Raw genomic sequence first — 16,705 nt, 5'->3', positions numbered from 1 at the left:
GTACCCACCCGCGCGGACTCACAAGAGGTCCTACCACCAGTAAGAAACTTTTGCGCTGACGGCCTCAATTATAGAATGTAATGAGCGATATGATGTCCTTGTACTCTACGCTTGTACGAACTCAGGTGTTAGAACCGTATTCCATCAAGGTAACCAGATTCTAAGTATAAACAGTTGCGAACGGCTCGACATAACGCGGAATGTAATCAAGACGGGACACGGCTGCTTCTGAGAATTAATTGCTGTTATGTCTTTAGAACTGATGAGAAAATAGCTTAGAGCAAGGTGACTTTTTTGTCTAGAAATAAAATTAGAGTATAAGTATGTCCTTCTTCAAACGAGGCTTGTGGAGAGTATTAAGCGGTAGGCAGCGGCTTGGCTCTGCCCTTGGCATTGCTGAAGTCCATGGGCGACGGTAACCACTCACCATCAGGTGGGCCGTATGCCCGACTGCCTACAAAGGCAATAAAAAAAAAATTTTTGATGATAGTACTTCAGTATGCTCACAAATGTTCTTCATATTGATGAAAGATCTTGGATGGAATCCGAGTTTATACGCCATAGACGATCATACTAGCTCACAGTTCGCTTTGTATTAAATGTGTACCGGATTACATACATTGCTAAGCGTCTTGAACGATAAACTCGAAATCTGAAATGACTTAAAGTAATCTATCTATCCTTAAAATCTACTAATAGGATTGCACAATGATTATAAAAAAATAAAAAAGCCTTTTATTTCATACGCAAGTGACATAAAAACAAAAATTAACGCAATCTGATCTATGCTATTAATTAACTAATATGTTTGTTGAATAATATTAGGTATTATTTCTCACTTGCAAGAACCCCTCCTCGGGTAAAGGTCTCCTCCAAGGATAGCCAATCTTCTCTAGATTGAGAAATTTCAACCCAATTTTATGATTACCTCTTTACAAAAAAAAAAAAAAAACTAATTGACCTCTGCTCAGAATTATCAGTAATATAGGATACTGTGGCAAAAAAATAAAGACAAATCAAATCAAATCATTTTTTTTTATTAAGCATAAATGAAAGTACATACTTGTTGAACGTCAAAAAGAACTACCGCTAACTCACAAAAACTAGCTTCCGTCCTGAGAAGAACTGGCAAGAAACTCCGAGGGCAAGTCTTTTTTTTTAAATATTAGATTATTTTTTTTAAATATTAGATTTTTTTAAATATTCATTTTGTCACACTGTCTTTTATATTTAAGTTTTAACTTATCGTAAGTGTCTTCGTCGTTCGTGAACGATATCTAGCGGACACAACAAGCTGCTACCTTCCGCTGACCATAATTACTTCAGTCCCATGTCTCAAGCTTGGAGTCGTCTCATAGTCGCCCCGAGACGAGCATGGCCGCTACTACATGGCCATGTCAATTAAAAAGAACATACTCATAATATTACATCATCGATATGAAATGAACTAATCATTGAAACGCACATAACCTTTTTACTATAGATTTAATTAACATTATCAGTGAAGTCATTACTAAACTCCGCAAATGGGTCAGTCAGATAAAGCTTTTCGCTTTTCGTGTTACGTACGCATTTTATTTATTAATTGTCGGTATTTTGTGAATGAGATATAATTGTAAATATTAAGATTATTTCTTACGAATTGACCGTATTTTAAGTTTGAGAAATAGTGTCTAAATTATTCTGGGAGTATAGATATTAGATGACAATTCCTTCCTTCAATTAGGTTCCAAATTGCTAATATTTTGTTAACCTTAGTAGACGAACAGTCCATTTCAGACACAGTTTATTTGATATTACGAATGATCACAGACTATAGACACCGCAGTGTAAAAGTTTAAAATAGATATTCTGTAGGAAATTAGGTGGATACTTAGCTAGGAAAGAAAAATGACGGGACTATTACTACGGACCAACGATGGTAATATACTAGATTGGGGATACTTGGAGTCGAATAACCGTACCTCCAGATTAACCAAATTATAACGTAAGATCCTGACTTTTAATGAGATTTATCAACTAAGTGATTTTGGTCGTGCCAGCAAGATTAACAACATCAAACCTTTAAAGAAATTACGTCAGTTAAAAAATTGAACAATACAAAACGGTACACAAGTTGTACTAAAGAATTCGAAAAGCAAACAGCGTAGCAAGTTTGGAACTTTCTCAAAGCAAACAGAGCACACAAGGTTACGAAATATCACGTCGTGTCAGTAAACTTTACACAATCCGTAGCTTAGTTATTCGGAAGCGACTGTTATGTGCTAATAAAAGGGTCTACATAGGGGACATAAGACAGGAAACACGGGTGGTGCGCGACTTAAGAACAGCATTTCCGAAGCCACCCCACTCGGACTTCAGGAAATAGATAATTTAATGTCCCCTGCAAGCTAAACACTGGTATTTTATTGCGACCAACCGTGATGTGAGACCGGTACCGGAGTCAGTAGACTCTATGCCCTATCTTTAAATGAATTATTGCAACAGCAAGACAAGCTGTGGAGAGGTTACAATCTCATTAAAAAACAACTTTTTGCCCGGATTTAACTCTTCCCAATTACTCTTTCCCTGTTCTCTTTTCCTTATTCCTTTTCCTTTATTTCTATGCTAGGTTCTTGTGGCCTAAGTGATCTAAAACAGAACCTCACATAGTCCAGCAGAGGCTAACTACAATGAAAATTCTCAAACACTCATAAATATTCTTCATAATACCCTATTACCCTAGATTTGAAGAGTCCGATAAAGATTTACATTTTGAAATGGACAGGTGTTTTGGTCAAAGCTGCGAAGAAGATTGATGCTCGTAGCTCAAGATCGTAAGCAGTGGAAATGCTGGAATTAACTAGTGACTTAACGATTTAGTAGTTAGGGAAGTATAATAGTATTCGGCTGCTGTGGCCGATGGTAGCATAGTAATAGCTCTTAATAAAAATACGTTTAATGCCTACACTACCACCATGCGTTTTATTGATAGACTAATCAAATCAAAGTCAATGACTGGACGTGACATTTACAAAATAAAACCATGAATATTTTTGTTTGATTAACATACGAATGAATGTGTATTCTAAAACCATTGTAAAATAATAATAAGAAAACTACTAGCATACTAGCTGACCCGGCAGACTACGTAGTGCCTCAATCGATAAATAAAAGGCCTAAGCTTTTGTATAAAATAAACATAAAACAAACAAAAAGAATCCGACCGAGGGGGGGGGACACATTAGAGGAAAAACAAAATTGTTATTTTTATTTAATTCCGAGCAACTTCATATTTATCTAAACCTTCTCTGGACTTCCACAAATAATTCAAGACCAAAATTAGCCAAATCGGTCCAGCCGTTCTCGAGTTCTAGCGAGACTAACGAACAGCAATTTATTTTTATATACATAGATTAGAAGGAGTGTATTTAGGTCGAAAGGTGCAAAAGTTCAAGACTAAAACTTAATATTTATTAAAGAATCGTACATCGAATTTTATCGGTGTTTGAAATCAAAATTTCCTGGGCGTGGCCGAGAAAGGACAGGTGGAAGCAACAATGTAAGAGACCATTTCCTTGTAATAATTAGTAATAGGTACTGTTGAGGGTCAGGTCTTATCAGATTTTGAAACTGGGACACTGCTGGCCTGCAGTGAAGCAGCGTAGGGGTGTAGCAAATATAATTATAATTTTATTCATTAGAGTGTGTAACGGATTTTGTCGTATTTATTTTTATAATTGAATGACCTTAATCTTTGGTGCATTAGAATAATTTGTGTATGGCATTTAAATAAAAAAAAATAGGTAGTAAGTGGAAGTTTTGCTAACTTATATAAGTTTATTCTACCTACGTATGTATAATATACCTATAAGCATTAGCGGATCTTACAGACGTTTTCCTGTCTTAAATCCGAAATCATCTAAAAATTTTTTACAATTTTTTTTATTGGGCCGAACTGTGAATCTAAATCATTCTAGAATTCTCTGGAACGCACACAAAAAAAATTATGAAAATCGGTCCAGCCGCTTAAGTGGAGTTACTAACATAGACACGGACTAAAGAATTATATACATTAAGACAGGTTTGGAGCGTGTTGCATAGCAGAACCTGGTTACTAGTAAAAAAAAATTAAATATTAATAGAGTAACCACAAAAGAATCAATATCGGGTATCGATTTTATTGCAAACAAGCTGTCAAAGTACCGAGCTAATTACATATGCGCAGTGAATAATCAGCTAAGCATCTGGGCGTCCCGTCCCATAGGGCATTTAAGACCACTGTAAAATGTACCTAAACTTATCTAAAAAATATCTGATTATATTGTTATCTGGCAATGCCCTCATATTAAACAGGATCGCGGGCTGATTCCGGAGAACCCTTATCGTTATGTGTGCAACAAGAGCGACAGGAAGTATTCATGATGATGTAATCATCGAAATTATACTATACGAATGTGAACGATAACGGGTTTTTAGAGGCATTTTAAAATATTCTTCTCTTGACGACTAAAATTAAGGAAATTGATTGTTCTTTGGCGTGGCTTGATCAAGACTTTTCTGCCTTTTATTTGATAAGTAAGACGAGTTTTGAAGAAGTCACGGAAGCTAATAGCCACGAAAAATGTGGTAGATGTGGCAAACTTGGAATCATCGTTTATAATTACCGCTTACATTCAAAGAGCTTAAGAGTTCATTTAAAAACATGCATTATGCATGAGTCTAGACTTATATCGTCAGTATTCAGTAGTGGCGTTTTCAAAGCTAAAGGAACTTTATTATGATTTGGCTGACTGCATAAAAGTAAGCTTGTGCGATGTCAACTTATTTTGATGCTAAGAGATAAATTGATTTTATCATTATCAGATCACAGATCCTGCAGGACACAAACAAACTTGATACGTGCCATTGAGTATATTTTTCGGTTAGCTACGCAGGAGCAAATTACAATTTCAAAAGGTATTGGCATTTTTTACTTGTGGCAGGACCTTTTGTGAGTCCGCGCGGGTAGGTACCACCCTGCCTATTTCTGCCGTGAAGCAGTAATGCGTTTCGGTTTGATGAGTGGGGCAGTCGTTGTAACTATACTTGAGACCTTAGCTTATATCTCAGCCTTAACTTATATCTCAAGGTGGGTGGCGCATTTACGTTGTAGATGTCTATGGGCTCCAGTAACCACTGAACACCAGGTGGGCTGTGAGCTCGTCTACCCATCTAAGCAATAAATAAACTAAAAAACCTTAATGGGCATTTTGTAAATATTCTGGAAAACAATTTGTTATTGAGAGAAATATCTCAAGAAATTCCCGTAGTCTTTTCACAAAACGCAAAAAACCCAGTCCCGTTACCCAATATCAGTGCAGCGGTATCCGCTATGCAATATGGGACCTTCGTCCTGTTTTTTTCCCATCGAAAGTGTTTTTTTTTGCTCAATACCCATATGGTTGTTTTGCATGGGGGTGCGTATTGAAAACATTTCGCAGATGCACGTTTTTTTCAACAACGAAAGTGGGCTAGATACAGCTATGCATTTGCTAACCAAAATTCATTCACATGCATTTTGATGCTTATAATATTTAAGTATTTAAGTTTAGAGAAGTTGTTCAGTAATGTAGATCAAATTAAATTCACATTAGGAATACACATACATAAGGCTGTTTGTTATGTTATATGTAGGGAGGATTTTTCGTTTGAATGTAAAGCTATTAGAAATTTTAATAGACTTTCATTATACACTCTAGACTGACCTATCCCACAAAAAGTCCTTTGTTCCATGCTTACACCTGCCTTACCCTCACATTGCGTCACATGCTCATGACGGGGTATGATTTCTGTACCTGATCTTTTGTCTTCTTCGCTCTTAACAGCAAATCGATTTACTGTCTCGCTCATTGGTACTACGAGGGTTTTTATCCCTACACCCTTATAATATGCGTGCGAGCATCGTGTAGGTGTGTGTGTGTGTGTGTGGGAAACAAGCGGGAATTCTTTATTTTTGTTGATGATTAGTGGCTTTAGTTGCTTCAGTGAGGTCGGGAACTTGCTCGATCACGTTAGTGTGCTGGATGTTTTGGCGGGAAACGTTAATTGTAATATACGTTCAGTGAGATAATGGAATGTCTCGTTCGATAATTTCCCGTAATGTTTTTTGAACGAGAATATGTTTGAAATTTATCTTTGTTGAATTTACCAGTGAATCTTGGCGTATGATTGCGATTGACTCTTTGTTTTATTAAATGTGGTTATTTAATGTTACTCTTGATCACTGATTCCATCCCGAATATAATTTGTTATAAAAATTATGTTTAGTATGAAATCTGTTAAATTACGGATTCAATCGTTAATGATATTATCTAATGATGAGACACAGGATCTCTCGTATACCGGTTACAGAAAACCGTAGACACCACATTATCTTGGAGTTAGACACTCGCATGAGCGCGGTCCAACCCACTAAGTTTCTCGCCTGATCTTCTCAGTGGGTCGCGATTCCGATCCGGTGGTAGATTCAGCGAAGCACTGCTCTTGCTAGGGCTAGTGTTAGCAATTCTCTCAGGTTGAGCCCGTGAGCTCATCTACCGACCCGTGCGAAGTTGGAATAGCCCTTTAGGCTGCCAATGATTAGGTAGGGGAAAAAAAAGAGTGAGGTACCTTGTCTAAAGCAATTTTCCGCTGTACGTTCGGCAGCGACTCAGCTGTACCCTGGCATTTGCCCACGAAGACAATAATCTATACATTAATACGTGAAGCAAAAACTTAGTGTCCCTTTTTACGAAAATCGCGCGGACGGAGGAGTATGAAATTTTCCACACTTATAGAGAATATAGAGAAGAAGTACACAATGCTAATATTTTTTTAAGATAATGCATAAAAGATACATTAAATCAATAAAGAAAACATTACACACACTACACTGGTGGTAGGACCTCTTGGGAGTCCGCACGGGTAGGTACCACCACCCCACCTATTTCCGCCGTGAAGCAGTAATGCGTTTCGGTTCGAAGGGTGGGGTAGCCGTTGTAACTATACTGAGACCTTAAAACTTATATCTCAAGGTGGGTGGCGCATTTACATGGTAGGTGTCTATGGGCTCCAGTAACCACTTAACACCAGGTGGGCTGTGAGCTCGTCCACCCATCAAAGCAATAAAAAAAAAATACATACATGCATACTATTTATTGTCAAATTTTGTTCTTGACGTCTGTGGTCAAATTGTGAATAGATTAAATATTGTTTGTCTTTATTAATATTTTTTATATATTATATTTTTTATATATAGCCTTGACGAAATTTGTGATTATAGAAGTATAAAATACAATCATAATAGTGTACAAACTTACAATTCCAATTAATTATAGTCGAATTTCGACTACTGCGGGACCTCTAGTCCTAGTAAAAGCGTCAAGGAATTTTTATATGCGGTAAGCAAAAATTCCGAAGCAACCTTCAAAAGTACGAAGTCCGCGAATGAATGAGAAACGAAACTGGTTGGCCTATCAGCTGATGTCTCGGCGCGTTGGTATGCATAAATAAATAGCTCCTTGGTATATATTTTTTTTATATTTCTTACCTCACCGAGAGACGACGTTGATTATCCTCAGATAAGTTCGTACGTAAAAACCTTATTCTTCTAGATTAAATTCACTAAGTACTGTAAAACCTTTAAAACTCTTTAGTTTTAAAAAAGCTTTTTTACTGGTGGTAGGTCCTCTTGTGAGTCCGCACGGGTAGGTACCGCCTTGTCTATTTCTGCCGTGAAGCAGTATTGCGTTTCGGTTTGAAGGACGAGGCAGCCGTTGTAACTATACTGAGACCTTAGAACTCATCTCAAGGGGGGTGACGGCATTTACGTTGTAGATGTCTATGGGCTCCAGTAACCACTTACACCAGGTAATAAAAAAAAAGGCTTTTTCTTACACGGATTCACTTACCTGTCTGTCATTCAATGAACTATTCTCGTTCAGTTTTTCTTATTATTGTAATACTTTTTAAAATGTTACTTTAAAAAGGAGATTATAAGCTTTAAAATGTTGTTTTCTTAGTTTTATTACAGAAAACGAGATTAAGTCTTTTATTCCTTATTCATTCTAGAATATTCCATATCATTATATACGTTTGGAAACGTTTTGTGTTTTTGTAGTTCTATCTATTCAATTGTTTATATTCATCTATTGGTGAGGTGTTTTTTTTTTGGTATTCCACTATGATCGCGGATGTAGTAATAATGCATTTGTTTTTTGTGAGTCTGCACGGGCAGGTAACACCACCCTGCCTATTTCTGCCGTGAAGCAATAATGCGTTTCGGTTTGAAGGGTGGTGTAGTCGTTGTAACTATACTGAGACCGTAGGACTCATCTCAAGGTGGGTGGCGGCATTTACGTTGTAGATGTCTATGGGCTCCGGTAATCACTTAACACCAGGTAGGCTGTGAGCTCGTCCACACATCCGCTGTTGTTTCTTATGGATAATTAAAAACAATAGTAGCATTCTGCACTCCTTCTCTATATTCTCTATAAGCGTGGGAAAGTTCATACCCCTCAATTTTCGTAAAAATGGGTACAAAGTTTTTGCTTCACGTATTAATATATAGATATAAAGCGTCTGTAGCGAATTCGAAATCAGACCCGACACTTGATTACGTAATTAATTTAATATTATGATTTAGAAAGAAAGAAATATTAGCTGGCCTGTATTTATTTATTCAAGGCGAAGTTTTCTCTTAATGTTCATCAGCTCGAAGACGACCCATTAACATAAAAACTTGCAAACCTATCAATTATATTCTTCATCATCAGCCTGCGGCAGTCCACTGCTGGACATAGGCCTCCCCCAAAGCTCGCCACTGAACCCGATCTTCGGTTCTACGCATCCAGTTACTGCCAGCTGCCTTGCGCAGGTCGTCGCTCCATCTAGCAGGAGGGATCAATTATATTATTTTAGCTTTATAACACTGACTGGGATAGCAGATATAAAAAAAAACATTTAATCTTTAGTTCTCTACGCTACTTTATCGTGTTTTTAGTAGTTTTTAAACTAGACTTATTGTTTTAATTTAATCTGGCATTGTTTTTATACTTTTACGACCTCATTATGTTTCTTTTTAAATTCTTTGTAAGATTCTTTGTAAGGTCTTTGTAAGATTTCAGTTGTTCAAATATCACTGGTGGTAGGACCTCTTGTGAGTCCGTGCGGGTAGGTACCACCGCCCTGCCTATTTCTGCCGTGAAGCAGTAATGCGTTTCGATTTGAAGGGTGGGGCAGCCATTGTAACTATACTGAGATCTTAGAACTTATATCTCAAGGTGGGTGGCGCATTTATGTTGTAGATGTCCATGGGCTCCAGTAACCACTTAACACCAGGTGGGCTGTGAGCTCGTCCACCCATCTAAGCAATAAAAATAAAAAAACATTAACGTAAAAAACTTGCCGAAAATCTTAGTGTAGGTATATTTATTATGTATTAATTCACGCTACAATAGATACTAATATAATCACTCCGGACACTTGTCTTTAATAACAGTAGTTATGGCGAAAACATTGCAAACATTACGAAGTGTCTACCGCTTATTGCTGATAAGAGCGACTAATATTTTTGATATTTATTTTATTCTATTGGCTGTTTTTTTTTTCCTGTTATATCGCCAAATTCACGTGCTATAAAAAATCTCAATTCTCTTATTGTATTATTTATGTTCTACATAAGACCACAGGCGCGGGCTGCAAATAAGCCGTTTGAATTATTCTGGTCATTTTGAGGGTTTTTATTTAATTATTTTTTTATTGCTTGGATGGTTGAACGAGCTCACAGCCCACCTGGTGTTAAGTGGTACTGGAGCCCATAGACGTCTACAACGTAAATGCGCCACCCACCTTGAGATATAAGTTCTAAGGTTTCAGTATAGTTACAACGGCTGCCCCAACCTTCAAACCGAAACTCATTAAGTACTGCTTCACGGCAGAAACAAGCAGATTGGTGTTACCTACCCGTGCGCGCGGACTCACAAGAGGTCTTACCACCAGTAAAATGTTGAAATGCACAAATAAAATCAATGTTAATTTATTTTTTTCATTGAATATTTTTTTGGAAATTGACATAGCACTTTTTGAAATTCTTTTGGCTTTGGGAATGGATAATCGTTGCTTAAGTTTTGCCTCTTGACAGATGGCTCACGGTCATGGTCGACTCAACAGTCTAATTACTTGGAGTAGACTGGTGTAGACGATTTGACCAATTGTGTTTTGTGCCCACCAGTTAAGGTAACGCATCACTGTATGTCGCTGTCAACAGTCCTTAAAGTCGTCGTGGCCTAAAGGATAAGATGTGCGGTGCATTCGTGTTGAGCGATGTATCGGTGTTCGAATCTCAGGCGGGTACCAATTTTTCTAATGAAATACGTACTCAACAAATGTTCACGATTGACTTCCACGGTGAAGGAATAACATCGTGTAATAAAAATCAAACCCGCAAAATTATAATTTGCGTAATTACTGGTGGTAGGACCTTTTGTGAGTCCACGCGGCTAGGTACCACCATCCCGCCTATTTCTGCGGTAATGCGTTTCGGATTGAAGGGGGGGCAGCCGTTGTAACTATTGTGAGACCTTAGAACTTATATCTCAAGGTGGGTGGCGCATTTACGTTGTAGATGTCTATGGGCTCCAGTAACCACTTAACACCAGGTGGGCTGTGAGCTCGTCCACCCATCTAAGCAATAAAAAAAAAACTTCGTTGGTTCACCAGTAAAGAAATACATTCTTAACTTCATATATCTATTAGATCAAAAATTGCATTTAGTAAGGCTTTATTTTTATCATTAGCTTTGTCTTCGTCTAGTTTTAAATAAGAATTGTTTTTACTTTGTAAGAAAATTTTTGAATTTATTCACACAACAATAAAAACTATATCATGCTAACCGAATCAAACGAGAAACTCACTGCTGTACCACGATATCTTTTGTCGGCAACAATCCGTCTACAAACCTGTATTTCATCTGGAATTATAATGAATCGTTTTTAGTTAGTTACAAAAATAGACCACACATCATACTTTTAAAAGCGTAATACACAGCAATAAGACACTCGTGGATGTGTCCACAAAAGTGAATATTCTTAGCTATACACATGAAGGTCCCTTAGTCCTTATCGCGATAGGCAGTGTTTCGGTAAGCTCTTTGTAAAATGATGTCTTCTGAGATAAGAAATGTTGTGTGCGTGCTTTATTCCGTATGATGCTACGTATGAAACTGGGTAGTTAAGGTTTGGTTTTGTATTTATTAGGTTAATATAGCGTGACACAAATTCTAAGTGAGAAAGGGATAACGACTAGTCCTTGAAGCGTATGTGCTAATTATTTATTAGGCCAGTCGCCAATCTGTGGAATTACTTTTATATTACACTTTACGGGTAGGTACCACCACCCCGCCTATTTCTGCCGTGAAGCTGTAATGCGTTTCGGTTTGAAGGGTGAGGCAGCCGTTGTAACAATTCTGAGATCTTAGAACTTATGCCCCAAGGTGGGTGGCGGATTTACGTTGTAGATGTCTATGGGATCCAGTAACCATTAACACCGGGTGGACTGTGAGCTCGTCCACCCATCTAAGCAATAAAAAAAAATATCGTCATTAAAATTTAATGTCACATTTGTCTATAGCTTCTGAATGTTCATTGTCAACAGAAAAAGCGGCTATGACAGCGAGACGAGCGAATATTCAGAGGACTCGACGGCGGCTTACGAGGATGTGCAGACTTCAACCAAAAGCACTGGGTCGAGGAAGAATATCAACAGGGGAAGGTGGAGTAAAGAGGAGGTAATGCTTAGAAATGTTCCAACGCAAAACTCAAATGTCCGTAAACGTCTTGTATCTAATAATAGAATGAAATGGCTTACGTTCTTGAACTTGAAATTCTTGCGTTAATGTTGGGGCTATGACCCAAATATAATTTGGAGGAATGATTTTTCGCGTTTTTGTTGCCCAACAGTCGTGGTGGTACTTCTTGGATACGGCGCGATTCGGTATTAGGCTTGGCTTTGGTTTTACCAAGCGGTTCATCAGTCCCTTGGAATCGATAACGGAACGCTAGGCTCTAGCAAATAGCATCACTTGGTCTGTTCAAATGTGGCCCAGTAAAGGAGATGAGAAGTTACAATAAATCTACAAAGCCTCATGGTTTTTAGAGTTTAAAGACGTCACAGGGTTAAAGCTTTCACATTCAGACACGAGATAAGATCCTCAATTGTAATGAATAACGGTTATCCCGTACTTAAAACTGCATCGAATGACTGCTTCAAATCAATCTATCTATCTATATGTATAAAAATGAATTGCTGTTCGTTAGTCTCGCTAAAACTCGAGAACGGCTGGACCGATTTGGCTAATTTTGGTCCTGAATTATTTGTGGAAGTCCAGAGAAGGTTTTAAAAGGTAGATAAATTTGAAAATGCTCGGAATTAAATAAAAATAACAATTTTGTTTTTCCTTTGATGTCTTCCCCGTCGGACGGATTCCTTTTGTTTGTTGTAAGTTTATTCTATATAAAAGTTTAGATCTTTTATTTATCGATTGAGACACTAAGAAGCTTCCCGGGTCGGCTAGTACCTACCCTTATAAATTACTTACACAATCTTATAAATGCTTGTTCATTTGAAATCATATGTTTATGCAAAACAATAACCTTTGCAGTCTGAAAACGGCTAATTTGAATTCCGAAAAACGAGTTTTACATAATACATCTCTGCACATAGGCTAGTTTGTTGTAATTTTTTTTCAAATGTAATGAGAGTCATTGAAACCAACATTTTCCACGTGCATTATCGCGTATTGAATAACCGGTTATGAAGTACAATGAAGGAACTACCTTACATAATTCCAGTCCAGTAAGAATTCGCAATCGCTGCGGACTAATTTTGTGTCGTAATTTTACAAAGGAATTCATCTCATGGGTTTTCTTTTATTGTTGACGAAAAAGTCTAGTTTCCGAACGTAAGTGGTAACTTCTGTCCAGTCACTGGGGAAATTGAGGGTCATAGATCGTTTGATGAGCTCACGATCCATCCGATGTGAAGGATCGAGCTTATGGGCACCATAGTACAATGTACACCCATGTTAACATGTTCTTCAAACTGGAACACATGATTGGTTTGCGGTAGAAATTGGCATAAGATAGGCGCAACTCAGCATAGTAACTAGGGAGCTCAGGTGTTAAGTCGGTAGTGTGGATTAAACAGACACAGCCCACTGAGTTTCTCGCCTGATCTTCTCAGTGGGTCGCGTTTCCGAACCGGTGCTAGATTCTGCGAAGCACAGTTCTTGTTAGGGTTCGTGTTAGCAACATCGTCAGGTTTGAGCCCCGTGAGCTCACCTACTAGTTAAGGTTGCGCTGAAATGGTCTTTCAAGACCTTCAGCTTAGCTAGGATAAAAAAAAAGTAGTGTCGATACAGACCTGAACTTAAGAATCTTGCTTTCTTTTTCAGGACAAGAAACTAAAAGCATATGTTAGGACTTACAAAGAGAATTGGGAGCGCATAGCGGCCGAGTTTCCTGACCGTTCCGACGTTCAGTGCCTTCAAAGATGGACGAAAGTCGTCAACCCTGAACTAGTCAAAGGCCCTTGGACCAAAGAGGTAAGTGTCAAGTTGTTTTGGCTTTTTTCGAAACTGCTATTAGGTATTATGGTATTGCCCACTGAGTTTCCCGCCGGATCTTCTCAGTGGGTCGCGATTCCGATCCGGTGGTAGATTCTTCGAAGTACTGCTCTTGTTATGCCTAGTGTTAGCAAATTCTCTCAGGTTGAGCCCGTGAGCTAGCTACTAGCGAATAGTTAGGGAACATATTATGGTTATATTAAACAATAATATAATAGTCTAGTCAACAAGTTCAAAAACGTGTTAAATAGACATAAAGCTCCTAAAAATATGTACGATAGCTCATTGGATGCGGAATGATGTCTACAAAAATGTTTTTTAAGGGCTTATTAGCACATAAAAAATTGCGATTGTTATAAACAAAATAAGATTTAAAAAAAAAGGAATTTGGTTTTTCCTTAATTATTTCTAAAATAATGATATTTAAGGAATTTTGAAAAAAAGATCCTGAAAGAGGAGGAAATTTCCAATAAAAAAGTCCCAACTTCCAGAATTCTATCTCTATTATTTATAAAAAAAAATTAACGCTGAAAATAGCGCTCCGCGAGGTCGTTACGCCATAGGCGCGCCGTCTAAAAAGCCGGTATATCACCTAAAATATTTTTTTTATAGTATTAAATAACAATTTAAAAATTTGAATAAATTATGGTGTAATCTAAACACTTGAACGAAAAAAACCTCGGTGAAAAAAAAATTTTATATCGATTTTTCAAAAATTTACACCATTGTTAATTAACTAACTTTTTTCCAATCTCTGTTTTTATAAATTACGGTATAAAAGTTACAATAATTCATCTATAAATTTTTCCCTTCGTGGAGCTCTTATCATTTAAGTACTTAATAAAGTTAAGCAAAAAAATTTTTTTAATCTTTATTATTTTGATAAGTAATTATAATTTTTTTTAATTAACAGAAAAATTAAATTTCTAAAAAATGTTATGAAAAATAGTTTTTTTTCGTAATATCTTAATATTGCTGTTTTTGCATCCACAATAGGTATTAATTAACATTTAAAAAAAAAATTTTACGCTGTTTGTTAAGAAATTGTTTATAAATAAATAGACTATTTTGGGATTTAAAAAAAGAAAAAAATTACCGTCTTATTCCATAGGTGAAATAAAGATTTAAAAAAAAAAAATTTCTTAAATAAATGTTTTAATTGTTTAAAATCGTTTTTTTTCATATTTCAATTGTTTAAATAATTAGTTAAGAAATTATTTTTTCTTAAAAATCATCATTGACTCTTTTCAGCGGATTAACAAAGAAATACATTTTTTTATAAATAATTTCATTGTTTATTAACTTAACAATTTGTTATAAAAAAATAATATTAATCGTTATATTTTTTTTCGAAGACTACAAAAAATTACAAAAACAACCATACATAACAAAATATAGAAAAAAAAAAATTTGTATTTTTTACAGCATTTTTAGATATTATATGATAATGAAATTACAGCCGTTACATAATTTGTCAAGCTATAAATTGTTATAACTTTTAAACTATAAGAGATACGGTAAAGGACACTCAGGTCATTTTTATAAAGGATTTATTTATCTTTAAAATAAATTCAAAATCGATCCTGTAACTATTGTTTATCAGTTGTTATACAACAAGCTCATTCAAATCGCTTATGTAAAATTCGTTGATAAATAGAGATATGTATATTATAATGAAATAGTTTCAAGTGTGTGTGTGTGTGTGTGTGTGTTCAGAAGTTAGCTTAACTACGAAATCGTTTTTCTGGTATATGTGATTATTTAAAGCGGATTGAAAAGTAAAAGTGAAACGTTAAGATAAAAAGTATTTGTTTTATTATATCCGATTATTATATTTATTATATTAGTTCCGGTGACAACAACAAAATAGTAGTTCGTTCGATCCCTAAAAACCCGGTAAAACATTCCATACGTCGGAAACAATAAAATTAAAATAATGAAACACGAGATTGAAAAAAGTAAAAAGTAGTTTAATGTTAAGTCTGTGATTCTTTCGAAATCCAAATAAAATACCACACGAAAAAAGAATAAATAATTGTTAAAAAAAAAACTAAAAAACACGCTTTATATAAAATTTAACTAAAAATAGAAAATAAATTTTAATAAATTTAAATTGAAAATAGTGTAACAAAAAACATACCTATATTATTGTAAAAAAAGCGTGGGGTGCATGGTTTTATTAGTTATAAATATTTTTCTGACAGATATGAGTAGAAGAATTATTATTCAATAATATCTTTAAAAGCACCCCACGCTTTTTTATAAATAAAATATATATTTCTTTCACTATTTTCAATTGAAATTTATTAAAATTTATATTCTATTTTTTAGTTGGATTTTATATAAAGCGTATTTTTTAGTTTTTTTAAACTATTATTTATTTTTCATTTTTTTTTTAATTTTCTATAAAAGCTTTTTAAAAATAAAACTATTAAGTACTATCACATCAATTCCTGCCTTATTTATTGACTATAGATAAAAATTATATATATAGGCAAAAATCTGATTTTGCAAATTGAATAATGGAACGATCTTATCAAATTAGTGTATTGTCATAGGTCCTCGATAAATTTACAAAGTTTGAATGAAATCTGGCCGTTTAAAGTGGGTCAAAATCGCGTCAAAAGAAGTCAGTTACAAACATACGAACATACATACAAGTGAAGCTAATATAAAGCGTGTAAAAAAAAACGGCGTTCCACAATTAGAAGATAAATAATGACGAACACGTTCTCACTTCTGAATTCTTGAATGGGCAACGTTTATTTACAACTAGCGACCCGCCCTCGCTTCGCTTCGGAAACATTAAATTTTATTATGGAATAGTTGAGTCTCGCGATGTTAACCGCGGTTATTATCGTATAACGGGTGACGCCGCGGGGCGAAGCTAGTCTAAAAAAAGTAGCCTAAGTTACTCCTTATATCATCAGCTACCTGTCAGTGAAAGTCTCGTCAAAATTGGTCCAGTCGTTCCAGACATTAGCCGCAACAAACAAACAGATAAACAAAAATTGTAACAAATGTTATTTTGGTGTGTGTACCGTATTTGTAAATTAATATGCATGCAGTAAAAATCGGTTATTT

General features: G+C 35.7%; 1 protein-coding gene across 5 annotated transcripts in view; it reads left to right on the top strand.

Moving 5' to 3' along the window:
• Nucleotides 1–16,705, top strand: part of Myb (Myb transcription factor) — an 81,208-nt gene that overhangs the window by 40,827 nt on the left and 23,676 nt on the right. For 4 of the 5 annotated variants that reach the window (XM_038021062.2, XM_062676692.1, XM_038021060.2 and 1 more), the window contains 2 exons: nucleotides 11,653–11,785; nucleotides 13,451–13,600. In XM_038021062.2, the coding sequence (XP_037876990.1) occupies nucleotides 11,653–11,785; nucleotides 13,451–13,600 (283 nt within the window). Of the gene's footprint in view, nucleotides 1–11,635; nucleotides 11,786–13,450; nucleotides 13,601–16,705 lie in introns of those variants that run through there. The other variant, NM_001257336.1, reaches the window with a different exon arrangement.

The sequence above is a fragment of the Bombyx mori genome, chromosome 28 (genome assembly GCF_030269925.1).
Source record: "Bombyx mori chromosome 28, ASM3026992v2".
In the NCBI taxonomy this organism is placed as follows: Eukaryota; Metazoa; Arthropoda; class Insecta; order Lepidoptera; family Bombycidae; genus Bombyx; species Bombyx mori.
The sequence above is the reverse complement of the archived record's forward strand: the minus strand, read 5'-3'. Positions and strand labels throughout refer to the sequence as shown.